The 23,068-nt window shown below is 46.6% G+C and overlaps 1 protein-coding gene across 1 annotated transcript in view; it reads left to right on the top strand.

The window, feature by feature from the left end:
- The first annotated feature begins 13,685 nt into the window (after positions 1-13,685).
- The window catches only part of PRDM6 (PR/SET domain 6), a 75,062-nt gene continuing 65,679 nt past the window's right edge, over positions 13,686-23,068 (top strand). Inside the window, exons 1-2 of the mRNA XM_069001197.1 lie at positions 13,686-13,831; positions 14,479-15,012. Coding sequence (XP_068857298.1) covers positions 14,487-15,012 — 526 coding nt within the window. The 5' untranslated portion in view covers positions 13,686-13,831; positions 14,479-14,486. The remainder of the gene's footprint in view (positions 13,832-14,478; positions 15,013-23,068) is intronic.

The following is a 23,068-nucleotide window of genomic DNA, read 5'->3' as shown; positions in this document are numbered from 1 at the left end:
CACTGTCACTCTATAAGAAGATTATATACCTAGCATGTACGCCATTTTTCACCAGGAGATATCAAAGCCTTTTACAGATCAGTAAGAGCTAGTATCTCTGTAGAGACATTGTTGCAGACAGGAAGGTTTGCCTATTACATTATTGGGGAAAGTAGTCGGCCTCGGCACAAAAACCAAGTTCTCAGCATAGAGGATCATGAAGAAAGGAGGATCATTACGGAGGTCTCATGGTTTTTCAGCCATCCTGTCTCAAGCTATTTATTTGACACAGTTTTGTGCACACTATTCAGGATATAAACAGGTTTAGGTCCTGGGTTTTTTTTCATTTATGTCTCAGTGCAAATCTTGTGTGGAATTTTGTTAGTTTCCACGCCATTTTATGTGGACAGCACTGTCAACTGGGAATCCATCTGCCCAGATATAATTTAATTCTATACAGTCTGTCACATCTACTTAGGTCTTCAGGTGCTAGATCCCTTCTTTTTGCAACACAGTGTCTATTAGCACTGGGCTTTTTCTCAGCTTTTCTGGAGATGGAAAACAAAGACATGTAAAGTGAAATCATCGGTCATTGGTTCAAAGGCTGCCTGTAGCTGCCTTGATTGCATTCTGTATTGGTACTCAAGGTATTCCTGCCTTATAAATCAAATGCTCTATTTGACCAGCTCTTGTCTTCTAGCTAGTATTATTCCCAGCCTGGTTTTTTTAGGTTATGCTTGGTATTTCTTGTGTGCAGCAGATCCAATACATTGTATTTCTCAAAAAGGCTACCAAAATACTGGTCCATTTCTCTTTATAGATGACATTATTTTAAAGTTTTTATATAACCAAGTCCTCTTAGTGTCAGCATCGATTCTTCAGATTGTTTTGAAAGTATCTGGGATATTTAGTAAGTGATCTGACTTTCTTCAAGTAGAAAAAGTAGAAAATTTTAGAAAAAGGAAAGCATAATTCCATTCTTCTTGGGTCATTGTTTCCATGATTTGTAAGACTATATGAACTATTATGGATTTATTTAATAAAAAAATATATTTGAGATTAGTCCAGTAATAGAACACCCCAGGTTTCCAATATTGGTGATGTTTTGTAACAGAATTTATGTGGGAAAATCCTTAAAATATGCATTTTAAGTGACTGTAACTATACAGTACTGAAGGTTATGTTTTTCACTGTCTCTTAGATTTTCTACACTGCATTTGTTATTTTAAGAAATTCAAAATTGTTTTAATGCAGCTGCTCCTGAAAATGCAACCTGGGCTCAAAAATCAAAGCTGTTTTTTCTTCTGATCACACCATATCACAGATAATAAAGATTAAAGAATCAGAGGTTAACTAATAAATCTGCTTATCTTCTATAAATGGAAAACTAACTAGCTAATTCTCTCACCACTGGGTTCATTCTACACAATTGCCAGAAATTAAAAGTGGGGGAAAAATATATTTTAATCACAGAAAAACTGAAGAGGAAAAAACAGCTATGACTCAGTGAAGACAAGGAGTAAGGCTGTTGGAAGATGTCATTTTTATATGGCCACTTTGCTGACCACAGTCAAATTTTGATTTCAAACAGATACAATTGTACCAGTCTTAGTGTAAAAGGCTTAGGGACAGCTTCCAGCACAGTGTCAAGTTCCCATTAAATAAGCTGAAATTAGGTACACTTAACAGTAATAATTTTCTTTGGAATGGCAACTTCCGCATGTCTATTCAAGCTAGGAGATGACTACATATAAAAAACTAGTCTTCTATATATACTTTATATATTTTTATGTACTTTTAAATATATATATATAACTATATATATAGGTGTAAGTATATACTTTGTTCATTTTGCAAGTGAAGATATGTTCCAAGATTCTGCTGATTAGTAAACCAGATCTAATAAATCCAGTATCATACTCTGTTTTATGTAGAGTCTATTCCTTCTGACTGAACCCCTATTGATTTGCAATCTGCTTCTTAGGATACAAAGGTAACATAATGCATAGCTGTCAGATTAATTTCCAGAGTTCTATATCTGTCTGTATGTGCAGATTTTAACAGAAATGCATGGAGATGAATGTGTTGTGGCTCAAGTTCAAACTGTACTCAGGGTGCGCTATATTGCCTACGCACACATCGACATACCATTCACCATTCTAGAAAACTCCCTTTAATAAAAATAATTGCAGAAAATACCCCCTGAGCACACTCCATGGAAGATACACTCTGAAAAATGTCTTTGAAAGCTGTCTTGTTCGAAGACTAAACAGACTTTGTTGAAAGGCCCAGTTCTCATGCTGAACCTGAAAGAGGTTCTTAGGTTATTCTGAATTAGTCTGTGAATGTTGTCTCCCTTTGTAAATGAGTAGGCAAATTTCAAAAGAAGTAATGATGATTCTGTAATTTCTTCAAGTCATGTGGTTTTAGTTGAGGAATCATTTTCCCTCCAAGTGACTACTCAAGACAATTACTGCAGTCTTTAGTTATGGCATAAATCTATTGAATTTAAAATAATATTAAAATGATTCTTACTTCTTTTGTCTAAAGCATGGGATCAAAGCCACATCTTGCAAATCTTCAGTCTTTTCTAGGAATAAGACAGGCAATGGGTGCTTGATTTAAAAATGCAAGCTTTGTACTCTGAGTGCCTGGTAGTGTTTATAGCACTTGTCCTGCTGAAATCAGTGAGACTTGGAATGCACTGATGCCATCAAAATTTTCCCGTTCTTATTACTCTTTACTCTTGATTAGCAAAAGCTAAAATAGAAAAGTAGAAATTATATATGGTATATAAGGGAGCTTCTCAAAATGCATGCTTTGTCTTTGCTCAGTATATTTTCCCCCTTCCAGCCCTATTATTTTTTTGCTTTGGAATTATAAATATAATCATAAAAGGAATGCTTTAATATAACATTTTGTTATGGTCTGTACTACTTACATTGCTCTGAATTCACTGAAGGGAGTCTAATATTGTGGTCCTATGTTAAATGTGTGAAGCCTTTATTTTGAGGCTTCACAGCCTGAAAGAAACAGGAGGTATGCGGGAAAACATCATCTGTATTTTTTTTTTCTTTCCTTTTTTTTCTTTTTTTTCTGAGCACCACTTCTGAATCTTTACATTTCCTGATGCTGATTTCTGAAAGTAGTATCTCTGGCTCTCCTGTTAGCTACTCAAGTTTCCCACCTCTGCTCTTCAAATGGTTTTACAAATCTGAAGAACTCTCTGGAAGTTCCATGAGGAGAAGATTACATGTTGGACAACCAAATTAACAGTGAAAATGGCAGGAAGAACACATTTGACAAGGTACATGCCAGGGTTGTTCAGGGAATCTGAAGTTTAACAGAGCAGAAGAGTAAGAGCAGCAGTGTACTCACCTCACCTCCTGGAGATGTAACTAGAATCTGCTGTTCAGGAACAGGAAGGACAGCAATCCAGCAACAGAGATGTAAAATCAATTTCTTGCTAGAATCAGCCTGAGCTTTTAGAATACTGCAGGTTTAGTCTAGATGTCCTGGGACATGTCATGGTTTAGATTAGGTTGGATTTGTGTGGTGGCTGCATTTGTTTCCTCTCTATAATGAAGATCACTTGTATGTTAAGTGATGTAGTATTAGTGTAAATATAGTATAGTACAAACACTATTAGCTAAAGCTTAATATTTTTATGTTATCTGTGGGTTTTAGTGCATTTTATCTTAAGTAGAGCCATTGTATTGAATTGTGTGGCATGTTTTAATAATCTGTGCAGGTGCAGAATAGACAGGAAATTATTCTGAAATATAGAAGGTTTTGAATGTTGGAGGACACTAGGTCAATTAACTTTCCTGGCATGCATTGTAAGTCTATTCCACCAGGGAAATGGGTTGTTCCATATCAAAAGTAGTGAAAACACTCCAGAATTTTGTAAATCTGTTTCAGTTAATACTCCAGTAATCCATTGATATTTAAGAAGTGTATTTTGGGTTTGTATGTCTAAAAAGAGGCAACACAAGTAATGACTTGTGCGAGAATTCTGCTGAGCTGCATATTCTGCTTGTCCCTTAAGTTCCTAATCATACATGATATTGACAGCATGACTTTGATTATTTTATATTCCCTGGAAATAGAAATGTAATAGGTTGAAATTATTAACTTTTGGAAAATTCAAAATATATAAAGGTTCTAGTGGAAAAAATAGTCCTACTAGGGACTTTACAAAAAAAAAGCATTTATATGACTAATTAGCTTAAAATATGGTAACAGTAAACAAATTTTCAAGTTTAGCACTAAGCACATTCTCTTTAGTAGACCATTTAGTAGACAAGAAAATCTTAAATTTATCCCAAATGCCTTTCTGTATAGCAGTAGAGGTCATTTTGCTAGTTCTCATAGCCTTCAGTGTCACACAAAAACCGTAGACAGAGACTCTGTTTTCCAGAAAGCTAAGAAGGATTTACCAGCTTTTTACAGTTTATTTTTTTCTCCTGACAGCTAAAAATTACAACATGTTCAACCAGCAGAACAAACAATGTGGGAGGTCCCTTCCATTCAGCACAAGACTTACATTAAACTACCTCTGAGGGTTTTTGCACTCGTCTGGTTGACACGCACTGAATAAGGATGTGATTGCTTTTCATAATGCTGTCTGAAGATTGTAAGCTGCAGCAGGAATGTGGTAAGTTATTTCAGGACAATAGCCTCTTCTGCTCTAAGAACAAAATTCAAAGTGAAAGTATAATACTTTGGTTAAGTTACCAACATATGAAACACCTGTAACTTACTACGCATGTGTTGTCCTATAAGTGCCCTGTAATAACTGTTGAACCTGTCTTAAAGTGCACTTTCTCATACTTTAAATTAAACAACCAACATAAAAGAGCTTCAGAAAAACAAATTTCATAGTTTGCAAACTCCAAGAACCTCAGGCTCTGCTGTCATGAAGGTCAGAACAACATATCTGTGATGGGTTTCTTTCACTGGAACAAAAGAAGCAGTGGTGATCCTTTTGGGATGAAGTGGAAGGAGATATCCCATACATGCTCCTAGACGAACTGTTTGCATGCCAGAACTGTAGTGCGGGAGGAACAGCATTCCAAGTTAGGCTCTTGGCTTTAGGGTGGAACTGAAGTCTTGTGATCACAGCAGTGGTGCAAGGGATGCGTCATGTTCTTGCAAAGGAACATGGTTTAGCCAGTGGCTCTAAGTGAGATTTGTCTATAGTGGTTGTCAGGCAAAGCTGAAACTTTTGTCCACGCTGATTCACCCAGGCTCCACATGGAGCAGCATGTCATCTGAGTCCTCACATTCTGGGCAAGTCCCTCCTGCCCTCCTGGCCACTAACTGTTCTGTAGACAGAGTGCCCAGCAGGAGGGCAGATAATCACTGCCTAAGTCTCTGATGCTTTCCTGCATAGTTTGTTGTCAAGAAGTTAGATGGAGTTTTACTGCTTGTTGCTTGACTCTTAGCCCTTCATTTTCCTCAGTGGTTACCCCAAAATGCCAGGACAGGTGTTGCCTGATACCAGCTGCTATAGGCTGACTCCCATCTCCTTTAATTGGATCTTTATATTCCATAATGGGGTCGTTGGCACCAGGTTTTTTCCATTTTTTCTTGATACAAAATCATGTTCTGATAAATTATTAGTGTTTGTCTTTCTTTCAAATATCAGGAATTCATAAAAGTGCACTGATATGCTTAATGTCTTCGAGGGTTTATAGTTTTAACTGGTCAAGGGGTTTTTTATGTGTATAAATTAAACCTGACCATTTCTGTTTGACATTTTTATTTCCTCTGTTCTCAGTGGCGTATTCACTTTCTAAGCTCCCTTGGGCATTTTCACTTGACCAACTCTTGTCTCAGTGCAGAGGTCCATAGCATCACTTGTCTTTCCATTTCTTTACCTATGGTGCATTGTATTTTGGAGTTTTATGGAGTTTTTTTTTTTTCCTGTCTTTTCTATTGAAAACCTCGAGATTATTATTGGATATTTTCAGGAGAAGAAGGAGAGGGTAGACCTCTTACAGCATACAGTAGAAAGAAATTATTTATTTTTAAACTTTTTTGGACTTAACAGCTATACCATAGTTGACTGCAGTGCCAATGTACTGAACTCAGTGACCAAAGTGTTTCTTCTCAGTCTATGCTTTCTCTTATTTCTAAACCCAAAATCTGTACTTGCATTGACAGTGTAGCAGAATACCTAAACTGTTCCAGCCCAAATGTGGAGTAGCACACAAAATCATGTATCTCTAGAGCTTCACCTTTTAGGGTTGTCTATTTATTTTAATATCAGTTCAGCTGGATGGAGGCTAAGTACCTGTGACAGGCTACAGAAAGCTTACTTGTTTTTTTCAAACTAAGGGTTAGCTCCCAGTGTAGATTTAGCTCAGGTGCTCAAAGTGAAATAACAAGGCCAGTCTGGTTGTCAGAAGGCAAACAGGAATCTAGAAAAACTGATTCTTGTTAGTCAGAAGGTAAGAGTGCAGGATTTCACAATGAGGTGCTCAGGCAGCACCTGAAGTGTGTGGTCATTTCATATATTTCCATACATCAGCTGTTTTGGTTTTGGCTCCCTTCTTTGAGTAATTCACACTAGAGAATGTCAGAAAGTAAGCCTTGCTGTAGAAAATTGCCAACTTCCATATGCTTGCTCTCTATTGAAAAGCCAGATGTTTAATCTATGTCATTTATTTTTGAACATCTGTATTTCTGGATTCAGTTTTGGACTTCTTTAGTTCTAGATAACTTTCTGGGAAGTGTTTAACCACATGAAGAACTGAAACAAACATTTGTCTGGTAAAGCATTGGAAACTGATCTAGAGCAACTGTTTCGCAATGGCAAGTACTCTACTGTAGTTACTTAGGTATTTCAGTTCTTGATTTAGATATTGGTCCTTGAGAATTTGTCTTCATACAATGTTCAGTTTTATTCATTTACCTAGAAACCTCATTTGCTCATGAGGTACTATCTAGCAATACTGCTGTAGCAGCTAAAATTTTCTACTTGGTGTTAAAGCTGTAACCAGACATTTCTCACAATACGCATGGTACACCTCATGGTACTCACTAACAGTTCTTCCAGAATTCTTCCAGAATTTCCCTCTCCCCAGTTCCTTCTCTACACACAAAAGTTTACCAGTGTTCTGGGTTTGGCTGGGGTAGTGTAAATTTTCTTCACAGTGGCTAATATAGGGCTGTATTTTGGATTTGTGCTGAACACAGGATTGATAATATAGAGTTGTATTTATTATTGCTGAGCAGGGCTTACACAGAGCCAAGGCCTTTTCTGCTGTTTGTGCTGCCACGCTTGTGAGGAAGTTGGGGGTGCATGGGAGGCTGGGAGGAGACACAGCTGGGACAGGTGACCCCAACTGATCAAAGGGACATTACAGACCATTTGACATCGTGCTCAGTATATAAAGTGTAGGGGAAGAAGGCAGAAAGGGTGCATACTTGCAGTGATGGCATTTATCTTCCAAAGTCACCTTTATGTGTCCTGCTCTCCTGCAGATGGCTGCCCATGGGAAGCAGTGAGATAATTCCTTGTTTTGCTTGGCTTCTGTGCATGGCTTTTGCTTTCCCTATTAAACTGTCTTTATCTCAAACTATGAGTTTTGTGGCTTTTACCCTTCCCGTTCTCTCTTGATCCCGCTGGTGAGGGAAGCCCGAGTGGCTGCTGTCTGGGATTAAACCATAAAAAACAAGAGGGCTATTCCTGAATAATGGTGTCAGAATGAACAATTCTTATATTCAAGAATCTGACTTACTGAAGTTAGTTTGACACATGGTCTTATTTTAAGCAAAAGGTAATCTACCAGACATAATCCAGTAAGAACATCCAGTGAACATTGGCAGGGCAGATATTTCAGAATTATACCTGCAGCCTTTTACCACATGGTACACAAAGCAAAGGAAGACACAATCCCTGCTTTGAACTTTTTTTCCCTGGGACTGTCAGTCTTTTCCTTTCCCCATCAGTAGTTTCACTGGTGATTTATAAAAAAAAAACTCACACAACAAAACAAAGCAAGAAAAACCAAACCAAATGAAAAAAACCAACCCCTCTCCACCCCCAAAAAACCCCCACCAAAACAAACTACTAGAGTTCAGGCCTAGAGAAATCAGTTAGAAAAGTATAAGTTTTGAAAAAGCACTTAAATGGAAAACATAAAATGTGAGATTTTTCTGTTCAAAACATTGAGTCACAATTACAATCCTACGCCAAAATTGGAAAGAAACCCCATAATATCCATTTATTTCTGCAAATATTATGCCAGTTTTTTCCAGACCTTATCATTCTTATGTCACATGCAAAGAATCATATTTAATAGATTCTGTATTTCTGGGAGCTATTTTTAGGTAAAGACTGTTTTGCTCTAGACTCTCTAGACTGTTTTGCTGCTTGAAGCAGCCACCCAGAGTTGCATTCAAAATGTTGACTCACTTTGTTTTGGAAGGTTTGACATCAGGGATTTTAAAGGAGGTCTGCCTTTCAGGCTGCTCCCTTACACTTTTTTTTTGAAATTGTTGATTGAAGTACATGCGAGAGTGTGCACTCAGGCTGCAAAAATAAAAAAAAACACAAAAGTTGGGCTTAAAGATGTCAGAGGTGATTAAAGTATTCTGCCTATTAATCCTGTTATTACGCATAGAATAGATTTTAAGTTCTAGAATCCTATCTGGAAAACCCCACTGAGGTACTACATTATAGATTGAACACTGGGTTTTAAAAGGAAAAAAAAAAGGAAAAACATCCCCAAACAAAACCAACAAAAAACTGCTATATAATTCTCAAATAATTGAGAATTATGTCAGATGGGTTCTGTGTGAAAGCAGGAATGAATTTAACCCAAATTTGTTGTGGCAACCTTCTTCATGCCATGACTTGATTTATTTTTACTTGGTCTTTACAACTGAGAATTCCTTTTCTCATCCCATCTGCAGTGTGCCTTGCATGGAGCAGAGTTTGTTTTGTTGATGGGCATAAGTATTTGAATCTGTCTGTGGGGAGGATTTGGTGGCTGGGGGGAATTGGTAATAGACTATAGCGCATTTCGCCCCAAGGGTCACTAGTTCACATCCGTATCAGGTCAATAGTGGCAGAAAGTCATTATGGATCTGGCTGGCATCTGCCTCGTGGCCATTGCCAAATCATTTAACAATCGCTGTCCAGTTCCACGTGGCCAGGTGTTTTCCTTTCTTCCCCGCAGCAGACCCCCTCGGCCAGCCTCTCACTACCTGCTCCCAAGGCAGCGACACAGTTCCGTGTCGTGGAGGAGCCCCTTCAGCCCCCCGGCGCCGCCGGGCACCGGCAGCTCCCGCGCCCGCCGCAGCTCCGCACGCCGCGGGGAGGGCAGCGGGGCGGTGCCGCCCGTGTCACCCGGCGGGGCCGGGCGCCGGTCCCGAGCCGCTCGGACGGACAGCGCAGGGCCCGGGGGGCTCTCGCTGCGGCGGCGGCGGCCCCATCCCGCCCCGCCCTGCCGCGGCCTCGGCAGCGCCCCCCGGGGGCTCCTCCCGGCCTCTGCAGCGCCCGCGGACGCGCCGGGCGCGGCTCCCGGCAGCGACCCCGGCAGAGAGCCCTGCCGAGAGCTCCTCAGAGAGCCCCGGCAGAGAGCCCTGCCGAGAGCTCCTCAGAGAGCCCCGGCAGAGAGCCCTGCCGAGAGCTCCTCAGAGAGCCCCGGCAGAGAGCCCTGCCGAGACCCCGGCTGAGACCCCCGGCTCCCGCGCAGCCCTCTCTGCGCCGCGCCCCGTGCCCGGCCCCGGGGCGTGCTGCCGGCGGCTTTTTCGGGCAATTTCACCGACTCTTGCCGCGCTTCGGCCGCTTGCCGGTTCCGGGGAAGTAGAAGGGGGAGGGCAGTACCTGGCTTCAGCTCGGGAAAGGCTCGGGAGGCGGCGGGTGCCGCCAGGCCGGCCTGGCCGCGGCCGCCGCTGGGGCCTGGGGAGCGGCGCCCGCCTGAGCCCCGGCAAGGCTCGCGGTGGGAGCCCCACGTTTTAAACACGTGTGTAGGAATAGGTCCGTGTAGAGTCATTGTGTAGAGCCTTCCTCCATCCCTTCTCCTCCCCCTCTTCCTCTTCGAGAGGATCTGGAATCTGAACGGTGAGATGTAGGGGAGAGCGATTCCCCGTGAATCCCATCTGAATAAATGTCTATATTAATGAATTATTAACTCGGCCGCTCGTGACCTTAAAACTGGAATGAGGAGACGCCTAGGGCAAGAAGGAAAGCTGCTGAATCCTTTATCGGACTCCTGTCAGAGGTAACCGACCATTTGTCTTCCCCAGATCAGGAGAATTAATTAATATGAAAGGCAAACTTTTTAATTGTGTGTCAAACGAAATCAGATAAGGTGTCCCCGATTCAATCCCTTTCTAAAAGGGGTTTAGTTCCCTTTTATAACCCAAGTCTAAAATAAAGCCTTCGAGTTTCCAAAGAGAAGGGCATCCTTCATAAGTGTTGTTTACAGAACAAAACCCAACCAACCAAAAAAACCCACAAAGCCCCACACAAAACCCCAACCAAACAACCTAAAAGGAAAAAACAAAACAAAACAAAAACAATCGCAGGGGAAATGATGAATTTGGGTAGTTAATTTATCGATCTTGGCTCCTCTTCCCACTTGTTTTATTTTAGAGGTCATTAATCAATGAAGAAAAACACCACCGTGTTCCCCCTTTGCATTTAATACACTTACCCTCCTTATTTATTTCTTTTGAACAAATTCCTAGCAAATATTCACCAATCGATCCGTAGGCGATGGATTTTTATAAAGGTTTGATCGCCTTCTAAACGGTCAATGTGATTTGTTTCAGCACTCGTCCTCTAAATAATGGAAAAAGCCAGAGAGAAGAGGAAGGAGATGGCAGTAGTTAAAGCCTCCTTTCTTTTTTCCCTCTCATCTTTGCATCCAGAATCAAAAAATAAAATCATTTTAAAAAATTATCACATCAAAAGCAAACCCAAGAAATAGTGACAAATAGACCGACTCGGGAGAGACAGAAGGGACGCGCACAAACCGCTCTGCCTGGGGAAGAGAGACCAGAGGTCAGGGTTGGCTAAAGTCACCCCGGAGAGGCGCAGGTTCAGGGCTGGAAGCCCTGCTGGCGGATGTGCCTGCTCTACTCTTCCCGAGGGAGTGAGGGGGCCGGGAGCGGCGATGTTTTGGTGAGGCTGGGCGAGAAGCCGTCCTCTGCCTTGGCGAGACAAGCCGCTCCCTCTCCCGCTGGCCCGGCGCGGGGAGCCCCGCTCTGCTCGCCCGCCGCTCGGCACCCGCTCTGACCCGCTGCTCACCGACCTTCCCGCGGGCGCTCTCCTCCTTTCCCGCCCTAGGTCGAGGGGACCCGGCGCAGCGGGAGTTCTTGTCGCTGAGGAAGAAAGCGAAATGACAAGGGGCAGTGTGTCCGCCGGCCCCCGCCGCCCCCGCCCGAGTGAGTGACCGACCGGACCCGCGGGCAGAGCCAGGGGCGCGGACCCAGGCTGCTGAGGGGACCGGCTCCCTCCCTGCTGCCCGGCCGGCCTGAGGACCGACGGAGACGACGAGCCTTCTTTCTTCCTTTCCTCCGGTTCGGCAGGGTCCCGAGGTGTCAAGGGAGCCTACACATTTCATTCTGCCACCTTGATCGCTCAAAGCGCTACTTTTCTGTGTGTTAAAAAAATGCCAAAAGCAACAGATTGAAGTACTCTTGAATATGAACCCGCATGGAATACTTCTGTTAACAACTCGAAGCAAATGCGGGTACTGACAATGTACTTAAGTCCATTAGTTAGGATCATTCCTCTACTTCATCACGTTTTCTAGGGCGAAACGAATTTTTAGAGATTGCTACCACTAAAAGCAATTCAGTATTTTCAAAAGAAGCCCAGTAAGGAAAATAACCCATAGCACAGATGAGCACGTTAAAAAAAAAAAAAATAAAAAATTGAAAGAGTCGGATGGGGCGGAATAAAATCCTGACCAGGAAGGAGCTGGGTAGGGACGAGACATTGTATTAATGCAGTGAAAACAGAGAAAACCAAGCGCGCCCACTGTCAGTGTACCCAACACCGCGCTGTGCGCCCGCCAGCGACGGTGCGAACAGACTCCCAGCTCGCACCTCCGTCCCTCTGCGGTAGCGCTGCAGAACTTCAGAAAGAGGATTATTAGAGCTAGAGGGATGAAAATTATTACATATTGCACAATGGAATTGATCAAAGACCTAAAGAAGGTTTTTATCCCCAACTTTATAACCCCTAGAAATGGCAGTTGGGGGGGTTCCTACTCATGTTTGCCTTTAATTTAGGTGTTATCAATCTATAGCGCAGATGACGGATGACCTTGTCAAAATGACGCCAGTCAAAACATTTTTTGCCCCAACCCTGTTCAAATTTGTGTTAAAATGTCCTGCCTTAGACGCAGACAAAGTCTAAACAGCAGCAGCTTTCCCAGGCTCTGCGAGAATGAAGGGTGGGAAAGAAAAAAACCTAGAAATAGGGTGTGGAGAATGGTGAAAACATTTTACACGCTCACACTTATGTTTGCATGCAATTGTGCATTCAGTGTAAGCATAACACCTGTCTACGAGGGCTCTTCTGACACTAGAGAGATGTTTTGGTAAGATAAACAGTTTGTGTATTTTATCCTAAACGCAAGGCATGCTATGTAAGTGCGATATACCTAAGAGATTATACTTCTCGTCTGCTTTTTCATAAGGTGTAGGAAAGAAACTGAAAAACAGCCCCAAACCTGTTAAATACTCACTGATACGTGAGCTCAGCAACTGAGCAGAGGGGCGGGAAACGCAAATTTCTAAGCAAAGTGGGGACGACAAGTCGCTAGAGATGAGGAGTTTCTCGCCACAGGTTGCATCTCCCACTGGCATACTTCTTGCACTGCGCTGTAACCTTGTACAAAGAGCAGGCGTGCGGCGTCCTAGTGGTGCTCGAGGGTGCAAGGTCTGAGGAAGGAGAAACTCTGGGGCTGTGGGTTCCCTCAGCTGTGCTAGGACTGGTTTCAGGTAGCCGAGGGGAAAGGGAGGCATGTCATCCTAGCAGACATGTTGAGTAAACTAGCTGAAACAGTATGAGGACAGGTCGGGAAGGTGTCTAAAATCCACTCTAACCCCCGAGCGGTAAGAAGCAAGTGAGGCAAGAGCAGAGCTAACGGGAGGCTGGCGGGGCGCAAGGCGCTTGGGCCGGGAGCTCCCGCAGCTCGGCACTGGGGTCGGCGCAGCGGCGCGGATCCCGCTCGGGAGGGCGCCGGGCCATCGCTCCCCTCCCGTCAGAATAAAAGCCAAAAGCCCAGCTCTTTCCGGGGCGATTGTGCTTGGAGCTGGGGCGGGGGGACGGAGGGGGGGAGGGAGGGGGGGGAGAGAGAGAGAGAGAGAGGGTGGGAGGGAAGGAGGGAGGGAGGGAGGGAGAGAAATTGGGGAGAGGGAGAGAGGTAGAAGGCTGGAGGGTGGGAGGGTGGGAGGGAAGGAGGGAAGGAAGAAAGGGGCACCTTTAAAAGTTGAGCAAGGAACAAAGTGGGGGAAGTTGCCAAAAAAAGAGCTCTGCACACAGACTCGCTGGTAACTTCCCGATCCCTCCCCTCCCTCTCGTACACACCACACACACTTGTATTTTGCGCTGTCGTAAAACCCACGTGTCTCGCCCAGAGCCTGCCAGAGCCGAGCCGAGCGCCCGGCCGCGACTGCGATGCGCAGCCACGGCAGAGGGAGCCCGGCGGCTCGCAGCTAGCCGGCCCGCCGGTCCCCGGCACCTGGAGGAGGATCACCCTGCTCCCGCGTGGACAAAGACCAGAGAAATCTTTGGTCCCAGCCGTTGTCCGGCTCGAAGGCTCCCGGGACAGCCGACACTTTCGCACGCCACCCGCGCAGTAGCGCTCACCCCACTCAGGTAAGGCAGACCCTGGCCGGGGCCCTTCCGACTTGCCCGACAGGACGGGGCACCTTCGCTCGGGGGCAGGGCACTGCCGGCCCGCGCCCTCCGCCTGTAAGCGCCCGTGTGGAAAGCAGCAGAGGCCGGAGAGGAGAGACCCGCGCGTGTGTGCGTGTGACTGAACTTTCCTCCGCCTCCTCCTCCTCCTCCTCCTCCCTGTTGTCAGCGGAGAGTTGTTTGCTTCCGCGGAGAGAGGGAAGGGAGTGAAAGGGGAAGACAGTGCGTGAGCCGGGGACGGGGTGAGCTGTGCGCCCTGCGGGGCGGCGGGGGGGACTCTCCGGCCGCGGGCCGGCGTAAGGGGCTGCCCGCCACCGCCCGCCTCCTGCCCGGGCTCCGGGGCGGGCACCCGGGCACAGTCTTGTCGCCCCGGCCACCACGTTTCTCGTCCTGGGGCTTTTCGGGACGAGGTTTTCTCCTGCCGAACCTGGCCACGGGCAGGGGAAGCGACGGGCGCACGGTCCTGCCGCCGATCCCGCACGGCCGCGGCACAGAGCCCACGCGTGGCCCACCGTGTCCGAGCCTGTGTCCGACCGCGGGGTCGGGGCGGCCCTGCCGGGGCGGGGCGGGGGTCTCACACCTCTGTCCCCTTCCTCCCCGCTCCACAGGCAGAGCGATGCTGAAGCCCGGCGACCCCGGCGGATCCGCGTTCCTGAAGGTGGATCCCGCCTATCTGCAGCACTGGCAGCAGCTTTTCCCGCAGAGCAGCCAGCTAAAAAGCAGCGGGCCCCTCGCCCAGCTCCAGCCGCCCGAGAGAGCCGAGCCCTCGGCTGACAGCCTCCGCCAGCGCCCGACCTCCCTCTCCTCCGCCTCCTCCTCCTCTTCTTCGTCCACTCCGTCTTCCTCCTCCACCTCCTCGTGCGTGGCTGCTGCGGCCGCTTCCCTGGCTGGCCTGACCTCCCTGCCTGTGACCCAGCTCCCTGTCTTCGGCCCGCTGCAGAGCTCGGAGCTCCCGGCCGGGGGAGCGCCCGCTCCCCTGCAGGGCAAGGATTTGTGCGGGGCCGGCAGCGGCGGCGGCAAATGCGGCGACCGTGGTGCCGCTCGGTACCGATGCACGGCCGAGGAGCTGGACTACTACCTGTACGGGCAGCAGCGCATGGAGATCATCCCCCTGAACCAGCACACCAGCGACCCCAACAACCGTACGTATCGTGCCCCTTCTCGCAGTCCTCCACCCCTCACCCTCCGCTTCTCCCCGCACGGGGCCAGCCCGGGGACGCTCCAGGCTGGGGACCGCAGTTGGTGCCTGCCGCTCTCCCTCCACCAGGAGCATCCTCAATCTTGCCCTTCCCTCCCTTTAGTTTTTGCGGTTTTACCAGTGGTTTCAGGGGACGGGTGGCAACCCTTCAGTAGCAGTTTTTCTCATCTGAAAACCAGGTCCTTCCCTGGAAGGCACGCTTCACCGGAAAGGCTGTGGTGGGGGTAGATTTCTTTCGGAGTGTTGCTTGGAAGAAAGGATTCAGCAATGGTTCAGGGCAACTAGCTACAAAGCTGGTCCTTTCTCGTCCTGTGTGTCCCATTCCATTCCCTCCTGGAAAGTCCAGGCTTCGCTGAATACCCAGAAATCAATTACTCCTCCGAGCTGGGAAGGGGAAAAGTTGCAGTTTTCATCAGATGGTCTAGGGCAAAGTTTTCCTCTTCCTTATCTCGGAGTATCGTTTCCTTTCAGACCTCGTTAACACTACGCTGGTTTTAGTTTTCACCCTTACGGAAAAGCAGGACATGGTAATTTAGAGAGAAAAGCTGATTTTCTAGACGAAAAGTCTGCTTGAGTGTCAGAATTAATTTAGGACTTGGTGGTTAGAAAGAGTTTAATACTGCTGTTGCCAATTACACAGTTGGGAGGGGTTTTTTTTGGAGGGGGGGGAGGGGGCGCCCCTATTAAACATCTGTATGAATGAGAGGTTTGTAATTTTAGCAACTGGTTCTGTCTGTCCTTTTTTTCCTGTATCTATCAATACGGCCCCACCGAGGAAATTCACGGCATGAAAAGAACTATATGAACTCCTATTAGTTTATCAGTTTTATAACTAACATTCAGAGCACACGGATCTGTCCCTGTTAAAACACATGGCTTCAGCGCATGCACTTTTTTTTTACTATTATTGTTTCAAACACTCTCTTTTATCCTAAGTTTTTTTAAAACTCTTTATTTTTGTTGTTCTTCTCAACCACCACTCCCCAAATGTCTATTTAAGGAAGGCTGTTGAACAGACAAACGATACCCCAAACCAGCAATCTATAAACACACGCCCAAGAAAAACGCGGGTTCGTTTAATTTAATTTCAGATGTGGAGCTTGTTTTGAAAGTTTCCATGACACTCTGTCGTGTATTAATTAAACTGCATGGATGCTAGCATAGTCTTAAGCGCTGTGCATATGTGCGAGAGGAAAGTTGAGTCGGAGTTTGGTGGAGATTTTTCCCGCCTTCTTAACATTGCAAATCTTTCTATACGGGACGTCGACTTTATTTTGAGAGACTTCCTCATGCTTAGTTTTACCCTGTAATGAAACCTGTTCAAGTATTTTGTATTCTTGGGTGAAGAAAACGTGACGTTATAAATTACATGCAGAAAATGGAATCCGAAATGCACTTCTAATCCACAACCGAACCGTTCAGACAATACATGTTTTGCTGCTCGGGGCCGCTCTGTAAATCTAAAGGGTAAAGGTTTTAAAATGAGAAAGGAATATTAAAAAGCGGTTTAGGGGGGGAACATTTTTAAGGAGTGAGTGGAATAATAGCACCCCGCAGAGTCGCAGGCGAAGCCTGAATAATTTCTTTCCGACTGCGATATTAAAGGTGGATTCGGGAAAACAAACGTGTCGATTGAGGGAAGGACGCTTTTGAATCGCGTCCGGCTGTGACAGGGCAGCCGTCGCCGCCGGAAGGACGGGCAGGGGACAGCCAGCGCCGTCTCGCCCTTTTTTTTTTGTTTTGTTTTTCTTCAGTTAGACCTAAACATTCATATAATTTACTTGTTTACAGGGCGGCTTTCGCTCCAGCGGTTATTAGGTGCCTCTGAGCGAAACTTTCAACGCGAGTGTTTCAGTCTTCTGGGACCAAGCGCGGTGGCTTTGGGCAACTCATGCTTAAAAAAAAAAAAAAAAGAAAAAAGTAAACTGTAAGTGAAGAAGGAGTTCGCAACTACAGCCAGTGCCGTGCCACGCACTCCGAGCACTCGCACGACCAAGGGAACAAGCTGCAGGGCACGGGCCTGGCTGCCCCTGCGCGGCTCCCCGAGTGCCGCCGGGGTCACGCTAGGGGTCCGTGGGCAGACTGGATTTCCAGCTGCCTTGCCTTGCAACCTCACTCCCCGTTCCGCATCACTCCCACCCTCTGTCCGTTTGAGGGGTAGAAAGTGGGGGGGCTATGGGTGAGATGAGGAGCCGTCTACTGTAGTTTGAGTTGTACTTACTTGCTGCACTTCCATCGCTGGACAGCCCCACCGAGACCCCGAGACGGGCGGGCTCTCTCCAGCCTGCCACAGACACCCACCCGCCGGGATCAATCCCCTCCCCGGAGGGCGATCGGCTGCCTCTTCTGCCCGGCCCAGCAGGCCTCCGCCTGCTTCTCGGGCTCTAATCTTAGCTGTACCTCCTTCACCAACCGAGGGAGTGCCCCGTCTCTCCTACTTTCCCAAATATTACGCCTCTCTTCACCTCGAGCATCCCCTTCTCCGCGTGTCGCCGCTCCGCGGCAGGTCCGACCCACTCGGGAGAGTGGCCGGCGAACTTCGGGTGTGTCCCGGCCCCTGTGCTGGGTCGCGGTGGGGCAGGGGCGGCGGCCGGGCTCGCCGGGGTAGCCCGAGCGGCGGCCGAGGCGCTCCCGGCCGCCCGCCACCCCGCCCGGCCCCGCTCCCCAGCGCCCGGCCCGGCCCGGCGCCGGGCGGCCGCCGCGGGAAGATGGATGGGCGGCGGTTTCCCCACAGACACACGCCTTGATCGTCAAATATCAATGAGTATGGCACGGTCTTGGGCGAGGGAGGGGGGCGAGGGCCGCCTAGGAGCTGTGGGTTAAGCGTCTGTATGTAATTGTTTTAAATTGAAAGGGGGTTAGCTAGGCAAAAATAATAATTAAAAAAGCAATCAAGAGACAAAACCCTAATTAGGGCCCTGTTGTCTTTACTCCCAGGGAAGTAAAGGGGATTATGTTAAAGCCCTGATAATGTGGCAGGCGGCTGGGGACCGCTTGCTTCCCAGCCTTGAATCTGGAAGGATGAGGGTGTTTCTGGGCGCTGGGGGAGGGGCGCTCGAGCGGCCAGGAGGAGATCTCCTAGGGTGAGTCCGGGGGCTGGGGGCCGGCTTGTTCCCGTGGAGGCTTGCCCCTAGCTTCTGGGGAGACGCTTCTGCACTGAGAACTCTGAGACTCCTCCACCTTCGCCAGAAAGCACCAACCTGCCACTGTAATAAATACGCTGTGTAAAACTGAAGTGTCACGCGACCAAGCACTTTGCACGCCTTTTCCCATTCAATTTATGGGGAGACAGTGTATATATAACTTGCTGTGAAGTGGATCGGTGTGGAAAATATTTGGACTTTTTTTTTTTTTCTCTAGACTGCTGGTAACCTGTATGATTTAGCTATTTTACATCATTAGTTACCCAGCACCCTTAAACATAGCAGATAGCCATACATTAGATTGAGGTTAGAGAAGGTGGTGACTGTTTATTTAGGGTGATAAAATGGTCCATCAGCAGTAATCTCCATCGATATGTGCCACCAGGAGATGAAGGATGAGGGGACAAGCCACAATTAATTGCCCTATAGTTTTGTAGGAGAGAGTGGAGCCGGTGCGGACTGAACTTCGATCTCCTCTCCTAGAGACAATTCATCATCTCTACATTGTATATGGGGGTCTCTCAGGGGCAGAGGGTGGCAAGGTTTATCTACACACAATATTCTCCTACCCTTCTCATACCTGACACGGAAATTTAATTCATTCATACCTACGGTAGAAGGCAGGGAAAACCCCCTCCCAAGCCGTCCCCCACTCGCCTCTTAAGAATAACCCGAAAGCCTCTCCGCAGGCGAGGCGGGTCCCCTGACCCACCCCAGGGCACCCAGGCGGGCCCTGGAACATCTTCCACAGAGGAGCTGGGGCGGGATGTGCCTGACCCCCGACCGGGAGGCTCGGACCCCGCGGCAGCTCATGCGCTGGTGCGGAAACAGCGCCCGTGCAGCCGGCGGGGCTCCGCTCGCCTCCCCTGCGCCCCGCGGGGAACGGCGAGGGAGAGCGGGGGCGTAAAAGCCAAGAGAGGAAGGAGGTCTGGCGTCCGGAACCCGGTGACGGCCGTGGGTCAGCGGGCTGAGCTTGGTCCCGCTCTCTGCAACGAGCACTTAGAATAAATAACTAAATAACTAAATAAATACAGGGCACCCGACGGGAAAGTGCGTCTGTGCTTCGTCCCCACAAAGGTCTGCCTCCAGTCAGGCAGTCTGCAAGAAGCTGCCAATAATTCGGCAGAAGGAGGCAGATACCAGCTCATCGATGAGGAAACTGAAGTACAAGGGAGACCGTGCTTCCCTGGAAAGCTCCAGTCCTCAGGAAACGAAAGAGTACTGCCTCTTCCAGCCCTCCCTCCTGCTTAGCTGGGTACTCGGGCCCAGACAGGGATGCAGGGCCAGCCGTAGTGATTTATACTTGCAAGTGAGTAATACCATGTGAAATGATGGCCACTTACACTGGATACCTGCATGCTTGAGGTGAATTATGAAGCGGAGGGTCAGAGGCCACCCTTCTTTAATACCAGCAAACTGCAGGTATCCAGTCTAACTGCACCTTTGAAGCATATTATTGCTAAGGAAAAAATATATTTCTTTCATTTATTGTTACAGCTGGTGTGCTGGTAAAAACACCGTGTTAAACTGTAGTTTTAACTGACAAAAGCATTTTCCTTTCAAATTTGCTTTAAAGCATACAGTAGTAGTGTTATTTATGTTGGTGAGTATTTAAAATTACATTTTGGGGGCAATGATATGTCCTTTTGCTTACGTTTAGTACTTTTAAGTGTACTCACATGGAGTTATGGTACTGGCATTACACTATGTTCATTTTGCTGGAGGCACATAAACAGTAACATACTGCAGTCCTTCCATAAGAACCTTGCCAAACAGCTCCACTAGGAAATCCTTTAATTTTCTTTTCCTTGCATCTTCCTTTCCCTAATCCTCCTTATCTTCAGAATATGAAGGTATAAAGTAAGAAACTGATCTCCTTCCAAGGTGTTTGGCTGTATCTGGGCCTGCAATGGAGTATTCCCAATGACTTTGCCTTCTAGATCTCTGGATTTTATCAGGACATACTCTGCCCTGGCTGCAGTCCTCCTTTTTTTTTTTTCCCATTTTCAGCAAGTCCTCCAATTTTCTCACATTTCTTGCTTCTTCTTGACTTGACTTGGGGTTTGACTGATGCTGTTACAGACAGTGGAAGTATCCATTTCAGCTGTCCTCGGAGAAGGCCTGTACTTGCACACAGCTGCTCTTGGAGGCCAAACTGGAGGAAGGGCACAGCGCGTCTCTCCTTGTCACCCTGTCTGGTCATCCTCTGGAAATTTCATATTTGTACAAGCATCACTTTCATGTCAACTCCCCACACCAGCATGGGCCATAATGGCCACCATCCAGTTTGGAGACTCCAGTGATTTCATTGGACAGCATTCCCTCTCAAGCCCCCGCTTCTTTTCCATGTCTTATTAGGCACGTTGGTGCAGTGTGTCACATTGTACTCTGCAGTACACATGAATATTATGCTGTTGATCCTGCTGTGGGGCGGGATAGTGTGCAAGTCTTGCAGTTCTTGATTTTTTTCCCAATCTGATATGAAGGAAATCCTTCCGTTGTCCTCTGAGGCAAAGGAATCTACTGCTTAAAGTGATGGTCCTTAAATGGATGCTTCCACGTATTACATAAAAGTTAGTCACAGAAGAGCAAAAGATGCTCAGTAGATTTTTACACCAGCCATGGTAAAATATACCTAGGATGGCTTCCACTCCTTATAACATTCATGAGAATTTTTAAAGATTTTATTTGCACAATTATATAACAACTAAAGTTAAATGTATAAAGCGTGAAACTAAGAAGAATTTCAGTACTGCTTAATATTAAAGACAGATTCCTCCCTTCTCATCAACAAGCCATTAGCCAACACAGTTTCAGAAGATGTTCCATTTTCCAAATTTTCAGCTTTGGCAGGACAAAGGGAAAGGAACACAGCAGGGGATCAGATACTGTGACTGCCAAGCATTAAGACATTACCACTGTTTTTGGACAGTGGAAAATAAATATCACCATGTGTGACTTTCTGTAAGGGTAAATGACAGTGACACAGGGTTTGTTTATACTCCTTGTCAATTTCTTAGTTTCTTTTTCTTGGAAATGTAGAAATAAAATGTTTAACCCACACTCATGCACACATATTGTCAGGATGAAGTTAAGAAATTCTTGTTCTAGGCATGAACTCAGATTTTTGTGCATGAAAAGTTATGTATGTCCGGTGGCAGGATGCTGGAACTTGTCACTGAAATTGTCTGACTGGAGTAATGAAGATACTTTAGCATGTTTAATGCAAATTTCTCCAGAGATACAGTTCCTCTAAGAAAGCCATTGTAACAACTAGACATAAAAAGCTAGTTGTGAGGAGAGTTGCACATCTAGAAAACCCTAAAGCAGTGCAAACAGGTAGAATTCAAGGGTCTCCTCTGGGTGCTAATTGACGTCATGGTTAGACATCATTTCTTTAAGCCCTCTATTTTCCTGTAAGAGGTTTTCTTTCTAACTTGCATGGGTAGATGCCAGATTTTATAGAATCATAGAACAATTTGTGTTGGAAAGTATCTGTGAAGTCATCAAGTCCAACTGTAGATCATAGAGTTCAGCCATAATCTGTTTAGAGTGTATCACATGCCAAATTGTTTTGGATTGTGGGTTTGGTTTTTTGTTGTTTGGGTTTTTTTCTTCCCTTTTCCTGTTTGGGATCCGTTCCTATGTGACCTCCAGTGCCAAACCACAGTGCTGCCCCTAACATCTTCGGGTATGCCAAAACCACAGGATTTCTTGACTGGTTTTGAAGAGGAAAGGGAAGAAAAGATGCTGTGGTAATACCTCACTTTCCAAATTAGCTGTGGAAATAATAACAAAAAAAACCCCCAAGAAATCCTCCCCCCACCCCCCAGCATATACTTGAGGCCTTTTATTCATCATGCCTCAGAACGGTTGTAGGAATATCTGTTGCATGATAATCGTCTCTTGGGACTCGCCAGGAATGTCTTCCCCGGAGTCCTGCAAATCCCATCCTCCATCCACCTCTAACTGACGCGGCTGAGGAGCAAACCCGCTCTGCAGTTGCGGTTTAGCCCGACAGAAGTCGTTTTGCGGCAGGGATTATTATGTCTTTAGGGCAAGGCGAAATTGCATCCTCTCGCCAAAGTCGTGCTCTTGCCGACGTAAGCGCGGTCCCCACTAGGTGGCTTTGTCCTGCCGTGCCGGCCGGCGCTCCTCTCCCTCCCGTCTCCTGCCCGGACCTGTCAGGGATGGATGGCTTGGAGCCAGTTTCGTGCGCAGCCCGTCTTCAGAGGCACCCGCCAGAGTAATGCACAGCTCAGGGCTTGTCTCCTTGCTTTCTGCTAAGATCTGTAACCGATGCTGCGGGCAGGGAACTTGGACAGACGAGCACCGGGTGGAGACATGCTTTTTCTGCAAGACCCAAAGGTGCAATGATTTTGAGGGAAATTGGCTTCCACATGTAACTTACTAATATTTCCATGTTGCTGAATGCACCACTTTTTTATGGTAAAATTTGAAAGAGTATGACAGGAAAGAATGTTTATGTCTAAAACTGGAGAATACACACAGAAGCCATAATTTGAAGATGCATCTTATATTATCCTTTAGCAGCTTTTGCTGAAATGAGGGGAGGGTTTTCCTTTGAAGGATCTGTAGGGAAGAGGCCTACTTAATACACAGTACATCCACTTTGGAAAGAAGAGCATCTGAGTCAGGCCCCCTGAGAATTGAAACTGTGGTTACAGGCAATCTAGCAAGTCTGAATCTGTGGCACAGACCAAGAAACTCCTACTTCTGTAGTGAATGCTGTGCTCTGTTTCTATAAGGAGCGGTAAATAAAATTTTTAGGGGAAAGACGTAGGATTTGCTACAAGAGTACTATGCCATAATTATTGTTTTTTTCTTTGTATTTCT

The sequence above is a fragment of the Aphelocoma coerulescens genome, assembly GCF_041296385.1.
Source record: "Aphelocoma coerulescens isolate FSJ_1873_10779 chromosome Z unlocalized genomic scaffold, UR_Acoe_1.0 ChrZ, whole genome shotgun sequence".
NCBI classification, from domain to species: domain Eukaryota; kingdom Metazoa; phylum Chordata; class Aves; order Passeriformes; family Corvidae; genus Aphelocoma; species Aphelocoma coerulescens.
Note: the sequence above shows the minus strand (reverse complement) of the source record. Positions and strands in the feature narration are given on the sequence as shown.